Source organism: Haemaphysalis longicornis, unplaced genomic scaffold, assembly GCF_048455015.1.
Source record: "Haemaphysalis longicornis isolate Haplotype H1 unplaced genomic scaffold, Haemaphysalis longicornis Haplotype H1 scaffold_13, whole genome shotgun sequence".
Classification (NCBI taxonomy): domain Eukaryota; kingdom Metazoa; phylum Arthropoda; class Arachnida; order Ixodida; family Ixodidae; genus Haemaphysalis; species Haemaphysalis longicornis.
Window position 1 is genome coordinate 63,096,344 of NW_027526233.1, and position 18,911 is coordinate 63,115,254.

Consider the following 18,911-nt stretch of genomic DNA (forward strand, 5'->3'; position numbering starts at 1 on the left):
AATGATTAACCGTCGCCTTATCTACTTTCTTGAGTACCATGGTATTATAGACAATCGCCAGGCGGGTTTTCGCTCTGGTAGATCTAGAGCAGACCACCTAGTGGCTATTGAATCCTACATCAGGGATGCATTTGTTCATAAGCAGCATTGTCTATTAGTTTTCTTTGACCTCCAGAAAGCTTACGACACAGCCTGGCGTTATGGTATTCTTTGTGATCTGCGCCGCCTTGGAGTTTGTGGAAACATGCTCAAGATTTTGAAAGAATACCTTTCGGAGCGCACCTTTCACGTTATGGTTGGAAACGTCCTCTCGAACATGTTCGTCGAAGAAAATGGAGTGCCGCAGGGTGGTGTGCTTAGCTGCACCCTTTTTATTGTTAAAATGAATTCCTTAGGAACTGCACTGCCTCGCTCCATATCCTACTCACTATATGTTGATTATGTGCACATTGCCTCTAAATCATGTAATATGTCCATTTGTGAGAGGCAAATCCAACTAGCTACAAGCAAACTTACAAAATGGGCAGATGAGAATGGCTTCTGTTTTAACCCAGAAAAAAGCACGTGTGTGGTCTTCTCTAGGCAGCGTGGTATCCGCCCAGATCACGTTATTACACTCAATAAAACACCCATAGCGGTAAAAAAGGAGCACAAGTTCCTTGGGGTTGTGCTTGATGACAAACTTTCATTCATTGCACACCTCAAACGCCTTAGAGTTAAATGTTTGGATACAGTCAGGATCCTGAAAGTCCTCTCACACCAGTCTTGGGGTACTGACACAAAGTGCCTATTGACCCGCATTGTGAGGTCCCGCATGGACTACGGGTGTCATGTTTATCAATCTGCCGCGAGAACAGCACTAAAGATGCTAGACCCTGTCTACCATCTTGGCCTTCGTCTGGCTGCAGGCGCTTTCAGAACAAGCCGTTTTAAGCCTGTATGTGGAAGCCGATCAGTGGTCTCTTGAAACACAGCGGACGTACACTGGGTTGAATTATGCTCTAAAAGTGACATCCTTGACCGGACACCCTAACAGCACTCTAGGTAACCAGGCAATCAAGCTTTTTGAAAAGCGGCCTGCCATGGCTGAGCCATTTCTTCTGTTGGTGAGGGCACTGGCCTCAGGCCTGGGAATATCCTTCACTGACGCTCAGAAAACCAGCTTTGCTGACCTTGTCCCTCCATGTGATCTGTGCCCTATCTCTTGTGATCTCTCTTTTATGAAGATTGACAAAAGAACCGCTCCTAAGGAATTAATTATGCAGCATTTTTTGCTTTTGCAGAACAAGTACAGAGCATCTGAGTTTTACACAGATGCTTCCAAGTCAGCTGGTGCAGTATCATGTGCTGCACATGGTCCAAACTTTTCCACGTCAAAGACTATGCCTAAAGCCACATCTATATTCACTGCTGAAACACACGGCGTTGTATTGGCTGTAGAATTTATTACTCAGAACAATGTCCACAAGTCAGTGATATTCACTGATTCTCAAAGTGCTGTGCAGGCTTTAGCGTCAGGAAAGTTACAAAAAAATCCAGTCTTTAATCAATTGCTAAAACTACTGTGCTCAGCCCACAAACAAAAACTTGAAATCACAGTCGGTTGGGTCCCAGGTCACTGCGGCATAGCCGGAAATGAGGAAGCAGACAGGAATGCTGTAACTGCTGCTCTTCGGAGTGACCTAGATATTCAAAGCGTCCCGTACGAGGATCTTAAAGCGTACGTACGTAACAGGCTGCGCGACCAATGGCAGGAAGATTGGAATGGGCAAACAGCAAACAAATTGCACATGGCAAAACCCAAGTTAGGTAGATCGATCCCTGAGAAACAGGACAGGATCACAGAGGTTACTCTCTATAGACTGCGCATAGGCCATACCCATGCTACACATGCGTACCTGTTGAAAGGAACAGAACAGCCACGCTGCTTGAGGTGTTGAGGGTCGCTATCAGTCATTCACGTACTGGTAGATTGCAAACTACTTGAACCGCAAAGAAAGCTTCATTTTCCAGAATTGTACACACGCATGATTCCTCAACACCTATTGCTGTTTTTATCAGACCAGCCCTTTTTCTCTGTTAACCGTGTTTTTAAGTACCTCTCAGACGTAGATTTTTTCAGATATGTGTCATATCCCCCGTGAGCCGAGCCACCATCGCACGCTAGAACCCGGTAGGGCCTCTCACTGCTACCGCAAAGACGGTGGCAAGGGGTGCACGTAGAAACTTCCTGACATAGTGACAATTGTTTTTACTTGGCCCTCTACACCAATTCTGTGCTTTATATTCCTACTTGAATATTCCTCACCATAGTACTGGCGCTCTTTCGCCTTGATGCCCTTGCGCCAAGAAAACCTAACATCATCATCATCACCCTCACACGCTTATCCCTCTCTACCCTTTCCACTATGGCAGCGCTGCTCCCCTTCATGTCAGAGTCTGCCCCTATGATTACCACGCTATCAGCCACGTTCGGCTCTTTATTGGTAGCCTGTGTACCGACTGGTTTTGCTGGCCTATCTTTCAGCACGTGGGAGTAGCTGTTGTCTTTCTTATCTTCGCCCCGTGTGTCACCTCGGTGCATGCCTCTGCTCCGCAGCATTGGTATTCGCAATTTTTCGGCCGAAATGACGATTCTTTATAGCTTCCACTCAGGTGCTTCTAACTTCCCCTCAACGGCTTTCCTTTAGTCGCATTCGTTACTTAGCGCTGTCTCCAGTTCTGCGACCCGCTTTGCTAATCCCGAGTTGTCCGTTTCTAAGCGTTCTAGCCATGACACCACTAAACATAAACGACACGTACCTGGCCCTTCGTCTGCCTCGCCGCCATCCTGCTGGAGCTCCTCTGCATCTACTTGCCGCATACAGCTACCGCACTGTGCCAGCTTTCTATGCGTGTTCGTCATCACGGCTCTAAACCCGACAGAACGAGGAAGTACCGTGCAGGGTTCCGTCTTTCAAAAGCAGAAACACGCTGTTGTAGGAGCGAGCAAAAACACGTCCGCACAGGTGGACTGCACATTGCACATACCGCACACCGCACGCTGCACACTTCAGATGGCACACTGCACACGACCCAGATTTGGAGCGCCAACTATCTACTAACGAGCCACGCTCGGATGTCACCTTACTTTGTCGCGTGTGGCTAGGCTTTGCCTTCACCGGCGCTCACTCCTTCACACTTGGCATGGACAACATCCCTACTTGCGATGTGTGCGCCACTGAACAGACCATAGGACACCTTCTGTGCCATTGCGACCGATTCACAACGCCGAGGCAACAGCTCTACAACACACTTTGCCGACACAACAACTACCCCTTTACAGCGCAGACTATTTTGAGTCACAGGAGTTGTCCGGCACAGGCCGACAGGGCTACAAACGCCTGACTTGGCTTTTTAAAGGACACGGGCCTATCTGAACAATTGTAGAGGCATTATCACAGTGCGGCGTCCTTTGTAGCAAATTTTGTCCGTGTGCCCCCTTAGCTTTGTGCATTTTCTTGTTTTGTGTGCGTGCTTCCTGCTGCCTTTGTAGATACCATGGCCACAGCTTATGTTTCTCTTATTTTCTTCCTATTTTGCTTTCTGTTATTACTCATCGAGGTCCTTTCTTTTGCTTCAAATCCTCGTATCGCGATCCCCATGAGTAGGATAGCCAACCGGGCAGTACCCTGGTTAACCCGCCTGACTTTCCTGTACAGTTTTTTTCTTCCTTCCTTCTTTCTTCCTCCCGCGTATAAAGCCTCTTTGAATTGCAACTTCTAACCAGGAAGATGGTATGGTAAAGCTCCAAAGCTTCATCACGTACCAAATGTATCCACGTAGACATAGCGACTGAAACTAAACAAAGTTAGGTTCCCATCGCTGGAAGTGCAAAGCCCTGCAAAACAGCAATGAAGTGAAGTTAATGGCAGTTTGCTTAATCCTAAAGGAGGGGAAAGAGAATATTACGCTGATTGTGTTATTTGGCTTTTTTTATATTTACTCGGAACAAGCATCGTCAATATGGCATTGCAGCGGGGAGGGATACCAGAGACAACAAACTGAAATTGCAATAAAGTGAGAGCGGAAAGTTTTGACAACAACCGGGGATGTTTCCTTAATTGAGCATTGCTGAAGAAGTACTTCATTTGCTTGGCGAGGTCTTCCTAACGCAAAATGCCTGAGTCTAGTGTAAATAGTGCAATTATTCATAACGTGGCTGCAGCGCGGTCTCTCATTTCTTCTTGCAGCGAAGTCAGAAAGTTGGAACGAGAGACCGTGCTGCACCAATTAGTCAGTCTGACTGGTGCAGTCAGTCAATCCGTCTGACTGACAGACCATATACCAGTCTGATGTATACCAGTCTGTATCATATACCATATACCATATACCAGACCATATACCAGTCTGATGTATAAATTGGTTGCAAAAGTGGGGTACGGGGCTGCATCAGGGGCTGAAACGCGTCATTTACCTCAATGATAGGGTGAGAATAAAAAGGTACATTATAAGCAGATGACGCTAAATAGGATTGCGTTAGGATTAGCTTTAAGTTTAGCTAAATCTTGCATTCTTACAAATATCTGAAAAAGTGGCCGCAAGAGAACTATTCGTAGTAACGGAAAGAGAAAAGAGGAGGCGCAACGCAAAACAGCGAAGGATGATGACGAAAAGGGGCGAAAGGTTGGCGTCATTGCTCTGGGAAAAGTTAGGTGAACACATCCTCATATCAGTAGCGAAACATGGGTGCCTCGTCAGTTTTGTTTAGGTCACAGTTGAAAATGCATCTTTTCAGTATTCACAAAAGTGCAGAAATATGTAGCGTAACACTAGCGAACTCCAAGGAGAGCTTTAGGCATGTTGATTTACCTTTCAGAGGGAGAGAGAGAATAAACATTTACAGAGGAGCGTAAGTGCTCTTAAAAGGGAACCCGTCCGGTTGAGTGCGTCTCTGTCTTGGGATACCAAAACTGACTTAGAAATTGTCTAGGTTGTATGTTGGAGTTATTATAATGCGTTTAAATCCATTTTATGGAAGGAAATCTAGCTTAAGGGCACTTTCGCTAGAACGACTCTCCCTTGTGATTTGATGAGGGTGGCATATCCGCACTACTTTACTCAAAACATTGCTAGCATAGTTAGGGGGTAATGAGCTTGGGGGCGAAAAACCGAATATTTATACAGAATGATTCTGAAGCCCAATCGAACGTAGCGCTGGGGTCGCAGCGTCTGACACTGCCAAAATATTACGAGAGGAGGTACAAGAGAGAACTGGAACATTTTCGCTATAGTCCCAGCCTCCGTCGATGCCTTGACAGTGTCAGTGGAGAGATGACTTCAGACGATCTTCACGGTAGGGTTTATCTTTCAGAGAAGCGGTAGGTAGCGTACAAGGCAATATTTCATGAAACCTTGAAATACCACAAGGTAAAAAACTATAAAATAAATGGGAACTCCAGCATTTTTGGACAATATAGCACAGCACTGTGGAAGCTTGTTTGACATAATAAAAAGAAAGATCTGCACACTTTTTTTATATTGAGAAGCATTCAGTTTATTAGACGAAAGTGGAGATTAAAGTCGCTAACAAGTCACCAAAAATATTAAACTGTATTTTTCGAGTGCTTTGTCATGTCTATGCTTCTCAGGGCAATTCCACTGCAATGTGGGAATAAAAACTGTTCTCTGTGTATGTCTCCAACAGGATCTCTTGGATTTATGTTCTGCGGCTGTAGGACAGGTGGCTGCAGTTTGGAGTAACGTAATTGAGTGTGACCCTCCTTCCAACATTGATGGGTGGGTGCACGTGTTGCGTTCCGCCGGCTCACACATTGCTCCCGTACTTACGCAGCGACTGACGCCAGGTACGAAACCAAGAATTCTTCACTCTGAAGTTCCACATAAATTTTGTACAATGTACGGGCACCAAATCGAATCACGTGTAATTGATGACTGTATTTGTTTGATGCAATGATGTTGAGCTGCGCAAAGTGTAAACAAAATTTACCGCAAGCAAAACTCCTTTAGTAGATAAATTTGCAGTTCAACCCTCTTGAAGTGTAGTGAAATAAAAGTTGAAGTCTTTCATTTAATAAATTATCCGTATACATAGAACATAGAGAAATAGGCGCAATACATCAAGCAGACGTAGCGCAGGAGCGGTTAGGGGGACCTTCGAAACCATTTGAAATTAGCCGATGCATAATGTGCAGCAAGCTACGGTCCACAGCAATGCACAGCTGAAAAGTACCTAAATTATTAGAGATAATCTGCTGTATAGTAAAAGGCACCTGCGGGGCGAAATTCGAACAAAAAAAAACATCTTGAAATTTTCGAAATCTCACATCATAGCCAAACAAACGTGAAATGATTTCCACTTTTTTTCAGAACAGTTGAATAGAAGAGAGAGAGAGAAAGAACTCTTTAATGTGGGTTGGAGAGGTCAGCTGTGCTAGCGCATTGCTTGCTACGCCAGATGGGGGCTATTACAATGCAGTGAAGTGAATGTGAGAGATCGGGAAAGCAACAATAGACAGAAAACAAAAGTAAATAAAAATGGCACGCAATGAAATGCAAGGAAAAAACTCTAAGTAAAGTTAAGTAAAAAATTAGAGCGAATGGGACCCGGGAAGCGCAGAGTGCCTAACAACAAAAAGGAGTCAAAGCGTACATGACGACGCAAACGCGTACAGATGTAGCCATGCTCACAATGGAAGAACTACAAAGGTTTGTCTAGTCCAGAATCCCGGAAGTAACACAGAAGAATTTTTGTCCCTAAAGATGAGTCATCTTTATTGTCACATGGTCCAAGAAAGTGACACAGCTGAAGGCTTACTCCACGCCGTACACGATACAGGCAGCTGCTACTCGCGCAGCGGCAAATCACGGGCATATACACAAGTGCTCGGTAATCTCACGCACAGCGCCCGTCGGGCACAGCGGTGAATCCTCCCAGCCTATTTTGTACTTGAAATTTCAGGTGTCAGCCACGTTGAGACGCAAACGATGCAGTAAACCTTCATACGCTTTGGTTAGGTCGGGTGGAACACGGAATTTACAGAGAGGGTCAATTCCATGCAAAGGTGGATAGGCGCTGCGTGGGTGCTGCCACTTCAACATTTGCTCACTCCAACCAGTTCGATATGTAAGGGCACAACCATCCTTTCGATCGAAAGGAAGCTGTGTCGTGTTACGTAGAGAGTGGCCAGCGCTGGCGGCTGCATCAGATGTAGTATTTCCTTCTATTACCGAATGATCAGGCACTCATTGAAGCACGATGTGATGGCCAGTGCGCACTACCGCTGTGTGGATTTCGCTGATTTCACGCACGAGCTGACTGCAGTAATTGGACCGCCTTCTTAGAGCTTGCAAAGCGCCCCGTTTGTCTAAAAAGTTCACCCATCCCCGGGCATGATGTGCACCAATGAAATAAAGTCGCACCGGCGCAATCGTTCACTTCTGTGAAGGAAAGTTTGACATCCACCTAAATGCAGCCATAAGGCTACAAAGGAAAGCTATACAGCTTCCTCAGAACTTCGCAGTTGAAGAAAAATTCGTCCTGGTCCAGGATTCGAACCCGGGACCACTGCTTAACCGGAGCAGTCGCTCTACCAACTGAGCTAACCAGGAGGCTAGTCGTTAGTATCGCGAAAGCGAATTGATCAACAACTCGAAGCGAAGGACAGGTGTTAATCGACCAGATTTAGGGGAAATCCCCAAGGTGGAGTAAGTTTCTGTGAAGGAAAGTTTGACATCCACCTAAATGCAGCCATAAGGCTACAAAGGAAAGCTATACAGCTTCCTCAGAACTTCGCAGTTGAAGAAAAATTCGTCCTGGTCCAGGATTCGAACCCGGGACCACTGCTTAACCGGAGCAGTCGCTCTACCAACTGAGCTAACCAGGAGGCTAGTCGTTAGTATCGCGAAAGCGAATTGATCAACAACTCGAAGCGAAGGACAGGTGTTAATCGACCAGATTTAGGGGAAATCCCCAAGGTGGAGTAAGTTTCTGTGAAGGAAAGTTTGACATCCACCTAAATGCAGCCATAAGGCTACAAAGGAAAGCTATACAGCTTCCTCAGAACTTCGCAGTTGAAGAAAAATTCGTCCTGGTCCAGGATTCGAACCCGGGACCACTGCTTAACCGGAGCAGTCGCTCTACCAACTGAGCTAACCAGGAGGCTAGTCGTTAGTATCGCGAAAGCGAATTGATCAACAACTCGAAGCGAAGGACAGGTGTTAATCGACCAGATTTAGGGGAAATCCCCAAGGTGGAGTAAGTTTCTGTGAAGGAACGTTTGACATCCACCTAAATGCAGCCATAAGGCCACAAAGGAAAGCTATACAGCTTCCTCAGAACTTCGCAGTTGAAGAAAAATTCGTCCTGGTCCAGGATTCGAACCCGGGACCACTGCTTAACCGGAGCAGTCGCTCTACCAACTGAGCTAACCAGGAGGCTAGTCGTTAGTATCGCGAAAGCGAATTGATCAACAACTCGAAGCGAAGGACAGGTGTTAATCGACCAGATTTAGGGGAAATCCCCAAGGTGGAGTAAGTTTCTGTGAAGGAAAGTTTGACATCCACCTAAATGCAGCCATAAGGCTACAAATTTTTCCAGGACGAATTTTTCTTCAACTGCGAAGTTCTGAGGAAGCTGTATAGCTTTCCTTTGTAGCCTTATGGCTGCATTTAGGTGGATGTCAAACTTTCCTTCGCAGAAACTTACTCCACCTTGGGGATTTCCCCTAAATCTGGCCGATTTTACACCTGTCCTTCGCTTCGAGTTGTTGATCAATTCGCTTTCGCGATACTAACGACTAGCCTCCTGGTTAGCTCAGTTGGTAGAGCGACTGCTCCGGTTAAGCAGTGGTCCCGGGTTCGAATCCTGGACCAGGACGAATTTTTCTTCAACTGCGAAGTTCTGAGGAAGCTGTATAGCTTTCCTTTGTAGCCTTATGGCTGCATTTAGGTGGATGTCAAACTTTCCTTCACAGAAACTTACTCCACCTTGGGGATTTCCCCTAAATCTGGTCGATTAACACCTGTCCTTCGCTTCGAGTTGTTGATCAATTCGCCTTCGCGATACAAACGACTAGCCTCCTGGTTAGCTCAGTTGGTAGAGCGACTGCTCCGGTTAAGCAGTGGTCCCGGGTTCGAATCCTGGACCAGGACGAATTTTTCTTCAACTGCGAAGTTCTGAGGAAGCTGTATAGCTTTCCTTTGTAGCCTTATGGCTGCATTTAGGTGGATGTCAAACTTTCCTTCACAGAAACTTACTCCACCTTGGGGATTTCCCCTAAATCTGGTCGATTAACACCTGTCCTTCACTTCGAGTTGTTGATCAATTCGCTTTCGCGATACTAACGACTAGCCTCCTGGTTAGCTCAGTTGGTAGAGCGACTGCTCCGGTTAAGCAGTGGTCCCGGGTTCGAATCCTGGACCAGGACGAATTTTTCTTCAACTGCGAAGTTCTGAGGAAGCTGTATAGCTTTCCTTTGTAGCCTTATGGCTGCATTTAGGTGGATGTCAAACTTTCCTACACAGAAACTTACTCCACCTTGGGGATTTCCCCTAAATCTGGTCGATTAATCAATCGTTCACTTCGTAGTAAGATAGCGCAAGTGAACAGAACTTTTGATAAGCACTCGGCGCGACTCTCAAATCAGCAGTGGTATTCTTTCTGCCAAGAGCTAGGCAATCAGCTCACTACTCGCAAGGCGTGGAACATCTTTCGACACCTCCTCAACGAAAACAACACCAACACGCCGCACCCCAATCAAATAGCGAAGCTTATTCACAACAGCAAGAGAAATCTGTGAGATCTCCTTCGAGATTTGGTTGAACAATACCTGAACACGCCCCCGCCAATCGATCCGCCTGCTTACCAGGGAGCCCCCAACTCTTGGCTCGATGAGCTCTTTACAGTGGCAGAGACTCGGCGGGCCTTAATGACCGTTCAACCCAGCACAACACCCGGCCCGAAGGCGTAACAATCAAACTCCTACGCAATTCCGATGACCTCTCTATCCAGCAACTAAATCAACTTTTCAACAAACACTGGACATAGGGCACGCTTCCGCGGGAATGGAAAATGGCTCTGACCGCTCTCATTCATAAACCTTGAAAACCTATTGATCAAGAGAGTCTCCGTCCTATCTCAATTGCTTCTCGTCTGGGCAAACGTTTTCAACATATGGTACTTCATCGATTTACCACCTTCCTGGACGGCAACCATCTCATATCGGAGACAATGTATGCATTTTGAAAGGAGAAATCAACTCAGGACGTGCTGTTCTAACTCCATCACGACATAGTCAAAGGCTCCGGTGTGCCACCCCGAGACACAAGAGCTATACTCACCCTCGACCTTAAAGGAGCGTTTGGCAATGATCACCGTGCCATCATTTACAAAGGACTCACTGACATCAATGTTAGCCACCGCCACTTGAATAATGTTCAAGCGTTTCTGACTGGTCGCACAGAGCGCATAACCTTGGGAGATCTTAGGTCTGACGTTATGCCACTGGGTACTAGAGGAACACGGCAAGAATCTGTGCTATGCCCTATCTTGTTTAACCTAGCTCTGCGAGACATACCTCCAGCACTGCAGCGTATCGCGCAGCTCCGGCACAGCCTCTAAGCTGATGATATCACTCTATGGATGGCGGAGGGCTCGGATGGCACTATCCAGGAGGCGCTTCAGAAGGGCATACTCGCAATTGAAACTCTGGCACAGCTGAAGCACTTACCTGCTCGCCACAGAAATTGGCATCACTACGATCGAGACCCTCTCACACAACTCCCAGCACGTAGGGTGACTGCTTGCCCGGGTGCCAAACCGGCGCCAGGCAATGCCTGTGTCAACACTTCTCCGACTGGTATGCACACTTACAGTTGCTAAATTTGCGAATGCACTACCCTACCTTGAACTCTCAAAGCTGGAAACACAGAAAGTCCATGCCCTGCTCCACAAAGGTTATAAGCAGGGTCCTTGGACTCCCTCCCACCACTTACACAGCGTTATTCTCAGCTCTTGGAGCTCACAATACGATTGCTGAAATTACAGAAGCAGTGCGTACAGCGCACATTCAACGTCTAGCGAAATCTCCTGGAAGTCCCATGCTTCTCACTCCTTCGGGATCACCATACCACTACGAACCCCTGACGTCCACTTCTTACCGACGACTGTTCAAGCAGCCATACACGCGACCCCGCTACCTCGCAACGTGAACCCGGATCTACATCCACTGAGAAGGCAAGCGCGAGTTCGGCAGCTAACCAAAACACTCCGCCAGCAGTCCCACGCATGTTACGCTGACGCTAGGCCTTATGCTCAACGACCTACCTGCTGCAGGGTCGCCTGCAACTATCGTGATACCAGTTTCACGGCATGCACCGTTCGAACGACGAACGTAGCGGCTGCTGAGGAAGGCGCCAAGGTCCTGGCCATAGTGCGGATAACGGTCTTCAGAACCCCAGGAACCATCGTCACGGACATTCAGGACGAATATCGCACTATATGGAATGGCCTGGGAAGCCCTCCCACAGTAGCAGTTTTACGCGCGATGCCTGATATGCACCCACTTCCCCAAATCAACCGCATATGAACACCGCTGCCCATTGCCCTCGAGCACATGCTGGGCTGGAGGGCAATGAGGTGGAACGAGATTAGGTTTGTGAATGCACGAACCAGGACCAAATCGATCGTCCCGTCTCTCCCGGCTTGCACTGGCACCCGTTGCTCACATACAGTGAAATTCGTCACTACTACCGCGAATCTCGTCATCAATATCCTAACCCCAACCGCCATTTTACCTGACAGCAGACTATCACACTCAGACTCACAAAACGAACACTTACGAATACAAACGAAGGCAAACAAATACAGTAGAAGCCCGATGATACGTCCCCCGTACTTACGACGGATTACCGCGGTCCTGGGGTGCTCCCTGTAGAAACAATGCATTAAAAACCACGATGATGTTACACTTGGAAGCACACGGTCCGCTTCACACAACGAACCCTGGCGCGGATCAACCGGCTTTTTCCCCATATTTCTCACCGCTTCACCGCTCGTTCCGACCTTCTTTATTATGCATCCCCGTTTGACGCTGCTCGATGTCTCCAGGCGGGCCAGACCAGTTGCTGAACAGACGCATGCAAGCAGGCTGGTACTCATGAGCGGGAGTTAACCTGCGACTACCCCACGCAGTAAAAGTACGCCAACGCGCCTACCGCGAGAAGTCGAGGTTCCGGTGCATGCCGGACCGTGAATTCGAAGCTTCTGTCGAGCCGCCGACGAACGCGAAAACATATATGACGCAACCCCACGGCGATGAACGAACAGCCGCTTTCCCCGCCCGCTCGATCCAAGTTTCTTCGTTTCACGAAGCTCTGTGTCTCATATCCCGCTCGTCCTATGCAAGGGTGGAGAGACAGTTGGCACCGTCATTTTGAGTTACTCGCTGGCCGCCGCAGCATGTCACTATAGCAAATATAAAAAGTTTACCCGCGAGATTTCAATCGGTTAAATTGCGAAGTTTGAATCGTCTTATCTATTTCGCGTGGCTAAGTCTTGTGCGAAAAGAAAACAGCTATGTATTGGGCACTTTGATCCAATAGCGATGAATGTCGTTTTTTCATCTATTCCTTGTACTATCGTTCGTTTCACATGGCCTTGGCAGTTTCACACTCGCTTTTTCTTCTCTCAATGTGCTCGGCCACGACCTTATATCGCGCGCGCAAGGCGCCATGCTGGCGGGCTAGCTGGACGCCATTGAGGGGAGAGGGGGCACAACATGGGTGTTGCTTTTTTTAAAAGTTAAGATTCTATGTAGAGGTTCGTACCCCACCTCTCAATTCTGGTTCTTAGAAATAAGTTCTTAGCCCTCCTCGTGCGTGAGGACGTCTACTAGGCGGGAATTTACCCTCACCCCGGCCGTACGACACCCCGATCATACGACGATTTCTCGCGGTCCCTTGAAAATCGTATTATCAGGGTTGCACTATACTTACCTGCACCCCAAACTGTTCAGCCGCATATACCGAGAGACTTCTACCGACCAATGTCCAAGATGCAAGATTGATACAGCATTGCTCGCACACATATTCTGGGCATGCCCGAAGGCACCACTGCCTTTCATTAGGAGTCATCACGACTGGGAGGCAGCTGTGCACAGCAACGACCCGGAGATCCAACTGCGGCTGGTCCGCCTGGCTATGGACGCGCCGGCACCGGTGGCCCGCCCTCACAAGGGCACCGGGGTGTCAGGGCATGAGGGTAAGGCGGGATTTGGCTGTTCTCACGGGTCGCTGAGGTGAGGGAGGTTGACAACATAGGTACCTGCTGAGGCCCACCGCTGAGACTGCAACGCCGGGGTTGCTGGGCCTCCCGCGAGGGACTCAACAGAATAAGTTTCCTTCTCTCTCTCTCTGTGACATACTAGAGTGATTTGTGACAAACCTCATTATTTGGCTACTGGGGAACATGCAACCGTCGCATGTAATGTTAGAAAAAGGCCGCAACGTTTTGCCTCCGTGGTGAAGGACAGGGTTTACAGGAGAGAAGGGGGTGAACTTTCTGTGCGGAGCCGTAGATATTGCCCGTCCGGCGTGTTACTTTCGGACGAGGTCTCACTGTTTTGCCTCCAGTAACGAGCCAGAGGGGAGCAAGATGGGTTGGTAGGGTGGAAATGGAAAAGTGATGTTATAATGTCGTATGAACGTTCTTGCAGGAGCGCGGGGAGTGACTATTTATGTATAGTTCTGCTAAGATTTATCTAAAATCCGTGGTAGGGCATAGCGCCGATCAGGGAACTTATTACTTTGCTTTGTGCCTACCTGCTTGCTATAGTGAAAAGTTTGAATATGCACCACGTTTTCATCTAGCAAAAGTTTCCCCTAATGTGATTAAGAGTAATAACGCCCAAGCGACAATATCAGGTATACAGCCATTAGAAGCTGAAAGTTACTGGCACGTCTATATTGGCTATTATGCTACGAAAATTGTTATCTCTACGCCATTCTCGTGAACCTATACGTACGATTGAATATCACTTAGGGCACCTGCCTCCACGAGTATTCGTGCGCATTAGTGCATCAGAGTGTTTAAATATCAACTATTTAAATTACGAAGAATAATGGATTGTTTCACCTTTCCGGTTTTTTTTTCAGCTTTAGAGGCAGCACGGGCAAGCAGACAAAGTTCCTCGGAGATTCCGGTGCCTCAACGTAAATCATCTCTGACAATTCTTTCAATGCATCTCAGCACGGTTCGCGTCACTGTAGATTCCTTTGTCCTAAAGAGCTACATCATTCATATTTACCACACACTGACTGTGTGGTAAATATCAGTCCACGTAATACTCAGTCCACGTAATTATCAGTCCACGTAAATACTGCCGAGCGAAGTGCAGAGGGGGTCAACCAGGCAGTCATTTTTCAGCGCCTACTTGTAGACACCATGAATGGTAGGACTACAGTTTCTAAATACCCCAACTTGCTCTTAAAACTGTTCGGCAGCAACTACATTTTTCCGTCATATCGAAACGCCACAAAAATTCTGTAAGTGGTCGTAGAAAATTGCCCCAGCATAGACATATTAAAAAAACTAACAGCAGAATAATCTTTTATGTTTTCTAACTGACTTATGGGACGTTTTTTTATTCCAGATGTTTAGTAACCCCTCGATAGGCATCTCACACGTCACCGCCAGCGCTTACACTCTCCCTCTCTTAATGCAGAGCAGCTGGCGAGAGCAATTGACAAGCACTGCTTTTCTCTCTTTACACTAAAAATTGTGGTTTTCTCTCAACTCCCTTCCGCATATGTCCTCAGTGGCAATGGGAATTGTCTATACATTATAATCAGTGAGAGGGGATCTAATACACATTATGTGAGAATGCCCACTGCCCCCCCCCTTTCTGACGTCTATTGTGTGCCGAATTTGTATCTGGTGGTTGAACCTGCACAGATGGTCTGTCCTAGGGAGTTGTTTTGTTGTTTTGACGCCATATCAACGGAAGTGAAAGGGTTTTGTGCTTGCGTTGTAGAATTATTTTACACTATTTTTATTTATCCCTAACTTAACGACAAACCATTTTGAGAGGGGTACTGAACAACCTTTTTCAGGAATTCAGTGGACTCACGGAACAAGAAGCTCCTATAAAATACGTACGCAACTACTGACCACGCTAACTTAGATAACTAATGGTCTCGTAAGCAAGGAATATGGAAAAAAAGAAACGCGATAAAACAAAAGCAAACACTACGCAGAAGTATTGTATATTGCACGCGAGGGAGCCAAAGAGGCACTGTGGACGTCGCGTACCGCGTTTGTCCATGCCTCAGATTTACAGTGGTGCAAACACAGTACAAACACCCTCAGCTTTGTGGAACACGTCACTGCCAACGGCAAGGTAAGGAGACCTTTTGTTGCTAGAGAGACTGAAATCTCAGTGAAACCATGGCCATGTGCCAGGCATAACCTGATGCGTGGCTGAGTTGTTAGGACTAAACTTCACGCGATATATCACTTCTCGTAACCCGGATATATCCCTTGCTGAGTAACTCAGTGGACAAATTGCAAAGCATGACAAGCAGAGGAAAATAGTTGACCTGAAAAGTCATATCCGAAAAAATAAAGTAATCCACGGAGTGCACAGCGCTTCGAGATAGGGGCCGAGGCCGTAGATGTGGTAAGCGGATATATGTATATACTTAGGCAAAGCAGTGACCCGGGATCTTTACCATGAGAAAGAGGTAATTGGAAGGATAAGAATGCGGTGGACTGCATTCGGCAGGCATTCTCAGGTAATGAATGGCAACCTCCCTTTTTCCCTTGAGAGAAAAGTGTATGGAAGCTGCAAATCACCGGTACTCCCCTACAATGCAGAAACTTGCAGGCTCACTAAAGGAGTTCAGCTTAAATCGAGGACGACCCAGCGAGCAATCAAATCCCAAATGTCAGGTGTAACGTTAAGGGACAAGAAGAGAGCAGAGTGGATTAAGAAACAAACGCCTGCTAGGGACATATTAGTCGTACTTAGGAAGATGAAATTCGCGGGGCAAGGCATGTAATGCGAAGGCAAGATTACTGTTCGTCCTTAATGCTAACAGAGTGGATCCGTAGAGAAAGCAAACGTGGCAGAAGGCGGCAGAAAGTTAGGTGCGCAGATGAGATCAACAAGATTGCTGCGATAAAGTGGTGGCACTTACCGCCGGACCGGGATATTTGGAGAGTAATGGGAGAGGCCTCTGCCCTGCAGTTGGCGTAGACAGGTGATGATAATGATGTTGATTGCTTTTCGTATCTAAAGGTTTCAGAGGAATCGATTATATATAGGTCTTAACAGTTTCTATTCGTGGTACTTTATAATACATATATTACATAAAACTTCTCAAAACGTGCGGGAGACTAAGATACAGGATGATAAAAGTTAATTGGACAGGTTTTTTAAAAATTAGGCGCTTAGATTTATGTGAAGACCACCTCTACAGTGAGGTTCTCAGCCCAGGGGGACACATGATTAGGAGATAATTACTCATGTAGGTAATTACTGAATTTGTTATTTACCTTTTTAGTGGCTACAGTAACCAGGCATGTTTGTATTTAAAAGTTAGACGCAATCGTGTATCTACGCCGCTTGATTTCGCGGAATTCTAGCGCGTCCGTACGCCGAGATATCGAACTGTGAAGTTTAATTGCCGCTCGCATGATTAAGCATGCTGGAATTCAAACCGGAGCATAGCTCCTCCCTTTTGTTCTGTGTTTCGGTTCGGTTCCGAGTACTGCAGATTGCGATAACGTCAGCCAAGACTGAATGGGGGCCAGTTATCACTTTTGCGTATGCCTCCACCCCGTTGTCTAACTAAACACCGTACACAGCAGGGACGTCACAGAAGGGAGGAGCTTTGCGCCGGTACGGACTGTCTTGCATGCGTTCTCATTCGAACGGCAATTAAACTTCGCATTTTGATATCTCGGAGTACGAATGGGACAGAATAATTCTGCAAAATGAAACGGAGTAAAAACACGATTGCGTCCAACTTTCCGATGCCTGGTTACTGCAGCCACTAAAAAGTTAATTAATCAATTTAGTTAATTAAGCCACCAACCTGCTAATTACCCCTCATGTATGTGTTCCCCTGTGCGCGTACCCTCACTGTAGAGGTGGTCTTCACTTAAATCTAAGCGCGTAATTTTTAAAAAAAACCTCTCGACTTAAAGGAGCCCTTAAAGAAAACACACGTTTGGTTCATTCAAAAGATTTCCTCGTTAGAATCATACAGACACGACTTCCAACGTAAACTGCGCTCAAATAAGCTACATAATTAGGAAAAAAGAGAATGGCCATGCGAACCACTAGCTCATTTCTCGCAAAAAACCTACGATATCATACCAGCCAGCTCTGCGATTGGCGGAGGCCGGCAAAAGGAGACGAAAATTAGGTAGAGCTTATAAGCTTGCCGAACGAGCGATTTGCGCTTACATTTAGGGCACATTCTTTTTAATGCATTAGAATGGTGGGACAAACACTGGAAGTTAAGAAAGCTCATGCAAACATAGAAGTACTGATGCGTACTTCTGTTGGTACTGCGCGCACTATGCTTGGTTTAGCTGCACAGCGCTGCGGGGCTTTAGGGTTGTTTCAAAGGACACTGGCTGATTGACGCAAGCAACGGTGTCTTACGCGACCATATTTGTCGAGAGAGCAGTTTCACGAAACGAATATTTTCTCCCAGAACAAAAACAAGCCAGGTTTAAATACGGTCAAAAACACACCAAAGGCAGAAAACGACTTGCCATGGTATGGTGGCGCCATTTAGGCCCAGTAGCGCAAAGAAACGCGCGTATGCCGCCGTAGGGTACCTCGAGATCAGCACCGCCGTACAGGGTGGAGACACCCTTGGAACGGTCCCGTGCCGCATAAATTGGGTGAACGTGCTCAATGCGTTGTTCTTTTGGTTTCCCACGAGAACTAGCAACGTGAAACCGATAAGATGATTCAAACTTCGCCAGTAAACCGCGTTGCGGCGATACTTCTAGCGCGGTTTTGACACAATCAGTTATTTCGGCAGCGAGCGACTGTGCGTGTCTCTACCCTGTACGGTGGACCCGTGAATCAAGACACCCTAGGCTGCAGAGCGGTGGGTTCCTGGGATGTCATTGCAGACACGAACACAAACGATTTAGCGGAAAAATAAAAATTTTAACACAAACTGAATAATTTCTCAGTGAATAAAGCATCGTTTGTATGCGGACAAGCCCGGGGAAACATGAAATTCTTCGAATAAAACAAACTTGCATTTTCTCTTCATGGCTTCTTTAGTTTTGATCACCCTGTATAGTTCCGCAAATACGGCGGCACCGGTTACTTTTAAACTGTACAGCTCGTATTATGTAAACTTACATTTATTACGTTTTACAAACATCTAAAACACGTCGTGTACCTGTAGGTTCGCTTCAAACGTCTTAGAAAGTAAGTTGTCTGCCACCACTGCTGCGTAACTGCCTCTTCTATATTGCCGCGAACCATACATTGGGTTTTGTTTATTTGTGTTTTGCTTTTACCGCCCGGCTGCGCCGGTCTGCGTTATCTCTGCGCCAAGGGAAGCGCGTGGTCCATTCTTTCTTTCTGTGCCGCATGTACGTGTTATCCGTTGTGATAGGGAGAGCATTCCGATCTAACGTGAACAGCCCAGAATAATCTTCTTGGATCTACTATGTTCTCGATGCGAATCGATGTTTCGAGAACCACGCGCGCCGAAAGATAAAAGCCTGCAGTGCGGACGCCGGGGCATTCGATTCGACGACACTCGCCTGTGCAAGTCACTTTGTTGACCGCTGCTTCGCCGCCTCTGTATTCTTTTAAGTTGTTAGGGGAGCACAAGTTCGCTCCAATAAACGTGTTTCTCATTCAACACAACTG

At 46.9% G+C, this 18,911-nt stretch overlaps 1 protein-coding gene across 1 annotated transcript in view; it reads left to right on the plus strand.

The window, feature by feature from the left end:
- Window positions 1-18,911, plus strand: part of LOC144163863 (caspase a-like) — a 65,819-nt gene that overhangs the window by 23,730 nt on the left and 23,178 nt on the right. Inside the window, exons 3-4 of the mRNA XM_077694541.1 lie at window positions 5,687-5,846; window positions 14,155-14,211. Of these exons, the coding sequence (XP_077550667.1) occupies window positions 5,687-5,846; window positions 14,155-14,211 (217 nt within the window). The remainder of the gene's footprint in view (window positions 1-5,686; window positions 5,847-14,154; window positions 14,212-18,911) is intronic.